The sequence below is a fragment of the Xyrauchen texanus genome, chromosome 23 (assembly GCF_025860055.1).
Source record: "Xyrauchen texanus isolate HMW12.3.18 chromosome 23, RBS_HiC_50CHRs, whole genome shotgun sequence".
NCBI lineage: Eukaryota > Metazoa > Chordata > Actinopteri > Cypriniformes > Catostomidae > Xyrauchen > Xyrauchen texanus.
Window position 1 is genome coordinate 2,181,654 of NC_068298.1, and position 7,500 is coordinate 2,189,153.

The following is a 7,500-nucleotide window of genomic DNA, read 5'->3' on the forward strand; positions in this document are numbered from 1 at the left end:
GTTGGAGACTGACAGCCTTCACTTTCATTGTATGGAAGAAACCATTCATTCATTCATTCTGTGTCTGTCAGATCCTGAGGTGTGGTTTCTTGAAAATGAGCACATGATGGTGACTAAGACGCGAGAGGAAGGCACAGTCCCGTGTCTGGTGACGGACCCGTGGATAAACGCCACCCTGTACAAGAGAGACAATGAGATGCCAGTGAATGGGTCGTACAACCCCATCGTGGCTACACCGCGCCTGGAGGACAGAACATATAAATGCAAAGGAGAACTGAATGGGTGGAGAAAGACTCGATGACCTTCTACGTCTTCAGCATCTTCGGTATGTTTGTACTGTATTTAACTGGGCTGCTTGTTGTAAAACTAGATTACATTTATTTAGTGATTTAATGACAGTAAAATCATGTTAACACACATGTTGTGTCTATACTTTAGAAACAGTATTTGAATGTTTACAGATTAAACCCCATTGACTTCCACTGGAAGTGTGTCACTGGAACCCAGTTTTGTGCATTTGTTAATGCCCCCCTAGCACTCCCTTATGGCCCTCTGGCACTCCCTTATGGCCCCCTGCGGTTCGCCGGACCCCAGTTTGAAAACCCCTGATTTTTGGGACTGTTAGATTCTCACGGAGCTCTGTGTTGCACACGTGTGCCATCATGTCTTCAAAACGCATCAGATGATTTGTTTTATATAATAAAATAGTCGTTCTGTCTCTCGCACACATGGCTTTAGTTCCCGAAGCGCTGGACCCCTTCATCAACGCCTCCAAAACCATCCTGATACAGGGCGAGTCACTGGACGTTAACTGCACCGTTAACGGCGTGGAGCTCGTCTACTTCACCTGGGACTTTCCCAACAAAGACGTGAGTGAGAGCTGAAAATACACTTCTTTGTTCTCAGTGTTTTCTCATTTGAGCGCGAGAGAGCGCAGCATCCCTGTCCTGACTGTCCTGAGGAACACGTGTTTTTATGAAGTGCTATATCAAAAAAACATGGGTAGAGTGGAGTGAAGAAGTGAAACATTTAATATCTCTGCTGGAAATAATCCCAGTTTAATTCCTCTTAAGAGTGTTGTGATCTGCAGCCAGGTCCGGATGGTTGACTGGTTTATTTCGCTCGTTCGAGAAAGGAAAGGGGCACTGCCCAACTTTGGCCGTGTGTTTTGCTTTGTGTTATATTTTTATTTGATTTGCTTTTGTTTTTCGTTTTGTTTTGTTTGTTATTTGTTTTATTTGGTGTTTGTTTTTTGGCTTGGCTTGTTTTGCTTTTCTTTGTTTTGTTTTGTTTGTGTGTTTGTGTGTTTTGATTTTGTTTTGTCTTTTGTTTTGTTTTGTTTTTTGTTTTGTTTGTGTTCTGTTTTTTGGCTTTGTTTTGTTTTGTTTATGTTTTTTTTTTTTGTTTTATGGAGTTTTGTTTTATTTGGTGTTTGTTTTTTTGGCTTGGCTTTGTTTTTCTTTTCTTTGTTTTGTTTTGTCTTTTGTTTTGTTTTTTGGCTTTGTTTTGTTTGTGTGTTCCCTTTACAAAAGGCTTCACTACGATATTGCGCTGCTAAGCTCACGGGGAACAGCTTTCGCTGTGAGCCGAAGCTGAAATATTAGGTGAAACACGCCAATGAACATTGACCGAATTTATAGCCTCGCTGATGTAATCATTAGATGCACCTGAGGCCAGGCTATAAATGGATACGCCACCAGGTGTCGCCAGAAACTCTTTTTTCAGAGCTTATTCTGTTTCTGTGTGTTTCACACACCCTGTCAAAACTTTCTTTCCTCTGTTAGGAGTTAGAATCAGTTAAACAGTGTGCAGTGAACTTTGTTCTTTGTTCTCTTTTCTCTTCTGTTTAGAAAATATTATATATATATATTTCTAAAAAAGAGAGAATGACTGAAAGTCATGAACGGTGCGTGTTCCCTCTTCTTGCTCTATAGCTGAAGACTGCACACATCAGTTTTTGCTGTTTGTTTGGGAGCACGCTGCTCGCGTTGCAGCAGGGCGCGGTGCGAGCACTGCGATTTGCTTTAACAGGCAGAGTGCGTCGTGCTTCACGCTTGCTTCCGGGAGTCAGCACTCTGAAAAAGATCGCTCAGGGGCTCTTGCATGGTTTTGGCTGAGGAGCAAGAGACGGGTTGATCCCTTTCTCTCACTCTCTCCCCAAACCCAGCTGTTTCTTCACATGATCTCGACGCCTCGGATCATGAGGTGGATCGCTATTCTCTTCCCGCCTCGAGCTTTCCGTCCATGATAAAAAATCTACGGAGGAATTGCTCGATGTTGTTACTCGTGCGGTTGCCAGATTGGTCTGGCCACGCCAAAAAGAGACCCCAAACGCCCAAATTAGGGGATAGATTTTATCTTCCAGTCTAAGACAGGGAACGCCTCATGGGTTCCTTCCCTTCTTTGATAAACCTCCATTAAGAGCTTTTTCGACTCATGGAGAACCCCTAAAAAAAAAAACATATATATACATTTTCTTCCCGTGTTCACATACCCGACGCCATTATATTCGACTGTCGTGGGTGCTGAGGCACGGCGGTATTCAGTGATGCCGCCAGTCTAAGAGACGCTATGGGCTATCTCTCGCGGCTCGGCATCGCCACTTAAGTAGCCCTCTCTCCCTCAAAGCCTTGTAGGACAACCTCCACTTTAGTGGGAAGGGCTTATCAAGCAGCAGGTCAGGCTGGTGCTGCTCTGCACACTATGCTGTTTTACAGGCATACCAGGCTGACCCCTGGGCTGACCTGAGTGTGGGTTCTGCGCTTGACGAGCAAGCCGCAGACCCGCCTCGGTCCTGACTGAAGGGAGGCTCAAAAACAAAGTGTGGCGAGTCATGCTCCTCCTCCCAGGGATTGGGGACAGTCTCACCGCCTCACCAGCCCCGAAGCAAGACCCAAGAGAAAACCCTGACAGTCTTGCACCTAGATTAGGGGTAGCTTCCTCGACGGGCGCTGTTTCACTTCACCCTCCCGGTACCCCCTCGAAGCCCCCCATTCCCGCCACCTCTTGGTGTTTCGGGTTGCAGAGGCTTCCACCAAAATTGGGTGTTTTCGCTGTTCCTGCATCTTATTCAGGACGCTAAGCACCGACAACCCCTCAACAGGAAGTGTTAAAATATAATACCCACCTCATAGATCCCGGCAGCGTGGAAACTTCTGCCGGATGAATTCTTTCTGTGGGTCTTATAAGGGCGCCAGGATTTAATTCTCTCGCCGTTTTTTCCGTGCTTCAGCAGTATGTTCTCACTACTGTGAACCGGATTTCTTTTTTATGTAAAAGAAAAATCAATCTCCTGGTTAAAGGGGCCACGGTGTGTGTTCCCTTCCAGAGAAAGAGTTAGGCTATTACACTAAATACTTCCCGCTTCCCATGGAGGGTGAGGGGTGGCGCCTGGCTTAGATCTTAAAGCTTGAACTACCCGTGGGTGTTCAAGTCCAAGATGATGCCTGTTAAGACGGTCGTGTCTCAAGCCCTACAACTCGCTTGGCTGGTCACCATCGATCTTATGACGCACTTCTATGCTTCATTTAGAAGTTCTGCCACAACATGGAAAGTTCCTGAGGTTCACTTCCGGGGCTAAGTCTTCCAGGGTCAGGTTCTTTCTCTCAGCCTAGCCCTTTTTACTCACGACATTCACAATGCATGATGTAGCCTGGCTCCTTGTGACTCCGGGCATCTGCATTCTGAATTATGTAGACGACTGGCTGATCCTAGCAGTTCCAGGAACTGGCAGTTCAGCACAGGGACATCGCCTCAGCTCATCTGTTTCTCTGGGGTTGAGGCTCAACGCCAAGAAGAGCCGCCCTCTCTCCCACTCAGAACACTGTCTATCGGGGCATCAGATGGAGTTCAATCTCAACGCGGGCTCAACTGTCTCCCGCTAGTATTGAGTCCATTTAGATCACCCTGAGCAAAGTCAGGCTAGGGCAAGGTTGCACTTTTATCAGTATCAATGATTTCCAGGTCTTAGGGCTAGGCGCCCACAGGGATCCCTCTGGACCTTCTGCTCATGAGACCGCTTTTGTTGTGGCCAAAAGCCAGGGATTTCTTCCAAGGGCCAAAACCCCTAGGCTAAATAGGGTTACGCTACTCAGGCTTCGCTCCTTTCTATGTGGTTCAGACCCCGGTTTTCTGCCTTGGGTCCCACTCTTGGTGCGCTCTTGTTGTCGCAGGCTGCTAATCCACAGACGCTTCCCTGATGGGCGGGTAGCGGCCTTAAGTGGTCGCCCAGCTTAAGGGGATAGGAGGGTCGCCAGCTCGGTTGTCACAGTCACTGTCTCGGTTGATGGCTGTATTTCTGGCCCTGAAATACCTCCTCCTGAGGCTGCCATGTCTTTGTGCGGTGGACAATGCAGCGGTAGCCTCTTACATAAATCATCAAGGAGACCCACGCTCTTGTCAGCTGTATTTCTGACACGCTGGGTTCTCCTTAGGGCCCAGGGCAAGCTCCTGTCACTCAGGTCAGTTATATCCCTGGATGCCCGTGATATGGGAGCAGATTTACGGTCCAGACAGAAAATACCAACGGGGAGTTAAGAACTCCACCCTAAGGTAGTAGTTGCCCAGAGTTCGCCAGCAAGGGTTTTTGCCTCTTACTGATAGCACCAGCTGGCCTAACAGGGCTTGGTTCTCGAGCTAATCTTTTCCTCGACGGCTCAGCCTTTGGCGATGCCTAACAGGAAGGATCTTCTGTCTCAGGCACAGGGCAATATTTCATCCCTGCCCCAAATTGTGGAATCTTTCATGTTTGGCCCCTAAGGGTACCAACTGAAGGACACAGGGCTCTCTCCTGAGGTTATCGAGACCTTTTAAATGCCGGGCTTTTTTCACTTGGAACAAGTTTGGTGAGATCTTAGGGCAGAAGAGGACCTCTTCGCTTCTATGAATAGCTTAATGTCTCCTCTACTTCTCCCTGAAATCACCCAGCCCCTTGGGTCTGGATCGTTAAGACACATACATGACCCAGAATGCGCCTGTATGCGCTTTTTCCCGGTTTCTCTGCTCCCGGAGTCTTGGCAATGTTCACCAGCAAGGGTCTTGCCTCCTATTAATGGCTGCGCTGGCTGAACAGGATATGGTTCTCGGAGTTAATATCTCTCCTCGACGGCTCAGCCTTGGGCGATCTCAACAGGTAGGACCTTCTTTTTCAGGCTCGGGGACATATTCATCCCCGGCCCGAATTCAGAAACCTTTCATGCTTGGCCCCTGTAGGGTACCAACTGAGGTTCACAGGGCTTTCTCCTGAAGTTATCGAGACCATTTCAAGTGCTAGGGCTCCTCCCTTGGAACTGATCTGGGTAGATTTTACAGGGCAGAAGAGGACCTCTTCGCTTCTGTTGATAGCTAATGTCTCCTCTACTTCTCCCCGAAGTCACCCAGTCCCCCCTCGGGGTGCTGATCGTGGTGGCGATACATGGCACAAATGCTCCTGCATGCTTCCTTCTAAGTTCAAATTACAGAACCAGCTAACTGCCAGTTTGCTTCAGTTCTGGATTTTCTGTGGAAAGAACTGTCAGCTGGCACTTGCCTTGCCACTGCCAGGTCTATGTGGCTCCCACTTCGGCTTGCCACGCCTTGGTGGGCGGGTGCCCTCTAAGAGGCATCCTTGCTAGGACCTCTTCATAGGGTAAGACCCCGCTTTAAAACCTCTAGAGTCAGCTTGGTAGACTTCTGACTCTCAAGATGGTTTTTCATATGGCAATTACGTCTCTAAGGAGACTTGGGTACCTACAGGCTCTGTCTCTTTTGCCGGCCTGTTTTGAGTTGCCCCAGGTAGGACCAAGAGCATTCTTTGCACCCTCACCCTGACTACCTGCCAAGGTGCCTTTCTCAACCCTTGGCCAGTCTAAGCCTTCTGCTCCCTGCCGTTTGTAATGCCGGAGCAGCTAAAGACTACTCAGACTTTGTCCAGTCTGTGCCCTTCAGAATTATGTCCACCGCACTCGCTAGTGGCGTAAAGTCAGGGCAGCAGTTCTTCACTTCGAAGCCGTGACCGGGTTGTCTCTTTGGGTGAGGGACCTTACTGCCCGGGCCTACGAGGCGCTGCTCAAGCTTCGCCAGTATGTTTTAGGGCGACTCTTCCAGAGGGCTCTCCTCCTCTAAAGCCTTGGCTAGAGGTCTCCCTCTGCAGCAAGTTTGTGGTGCGGCAGGTTGGTCCTCTCCACAGCACATTCATTAAACTTTTATAGTTTGGATGTTCTTGCCACTCTTGGCTCTTACGCTCTTGAGTTGACACCGAACAAGTTTGTGGTGCGGCAGGTTGGCACTCTCCGCACACACTAATCACATTTTATGGTTTAGATGCTTTGCTACTCCGGACTCTTATGTCCTTGAGTCGACATCTCCGCCCATGCCTAAACAAGTTTGTGATGCGGCAGGCTGGTCCTCTCCGCCACATTCATCAGTTTTATGACAAGTTTGTGTTATGATAGGGTTCTCTTCGCACACATTCATCGAACTTTATGGGTTAGATGCTTTGCTACTCTGGGCTCTTATGCCCTTGAGTCGACATCTCAGCTCATGCCTGAACAGGTTTGTGATGCGGCAGACTGGTCCTCTCCGCAAACATTCATCAAAAAATTAATGGTTTAGATGTTTATGCTACTCCGGCTCTTATGCCCTTGAGTCGACATCTCAATCTCATGTCTGAGACCTCTCGCTTTTTGTGAGTACACTGCACAACCGTAGGGGTCCGGACAGCCCCAAGCGCGGCGGCGTGGTATTATGTTCCTCAGAGCGCTTTAGCAGCGCAATATCAGAGTGAAGCCTTTTGTAAAGGGAACGCCTCGGTTACATGTGTAACCCTTGTTCCCTGAAAAAGGCGGAACGAGATGTTGCGCTGCTTTGCCGCACTGGGACGCCCCAGGACTGCTCTTCAAAAAGAAGTATCTGACGCACACCTGGTGACGTATCCATTTATAGCCTGGCCTCAGGTGCATCTAATGATTACATCAGCCGAGGCTATAAATTCCGTCAATGTTCATTGACGTGTTTCACACAATATTTCAGCTCGGCTCACAGCGAAAGCTGTTCCCCCCGTAGCGCTTAGCAGCGCAACATCTCGTTCCGCCTTTTTCAGGGAACAAGGGTTACACATGTAACCCGAGACGTTTTGTTTTGTTATGTTTTTTGTTTTGTTTGTTATTTGTTTTATTTGTTGTTTGTTTTATTTTTTGTTTTTGTGTTTTGTTTGTTTTTGGCTTTTGGCTTTGCTAAGTTTTGCTTTGTGTTTTGTCTTTGTTTTCTTTTGTTTATGTGTTTTGTGTTTGTTTGAGTTTTGTTTTTTGGCTTATATGGCTTTTTTTTAGCTTTGCTTTTGTTTGGAGCTTTATTTTATTTTGTTTTTATTGGGGTTTTGTTGGATTTTGTTTTGTTTTTGTTTTGTTCTGATTTGTTTTCCATACATTGGATTTAGATGGTTTTAGAGAGGTTTGGGCACTTATCAGCTAGGCAGGAACACCAGCTGGCAGCTACCTAAACCATTTAAACACCAACTTGGCA

General features: G+C 47.6%; 1 protein-coding gene across 1 annotated transcript in view; it reads left to right on the forward strand.

The window, feature by feature from the left end:
- LOC127663405 (platelet-derived growth factor receptor beta-like) overlaps positions 1–7,500 on the forward strand; it is a 57,058-nt gene that overhangs the window by 26,390 nt on the left and 23,168 nt on the right. Inside the window, 3 exon segments of the mRNA XM_052154981.1 lie at positions 71–281; positions 284–325; positions 739–869. Coding sequence (XP_052010941.1) covers positions 71–281; positions 284–325; positions 739–869 — 384 coding nt within the window.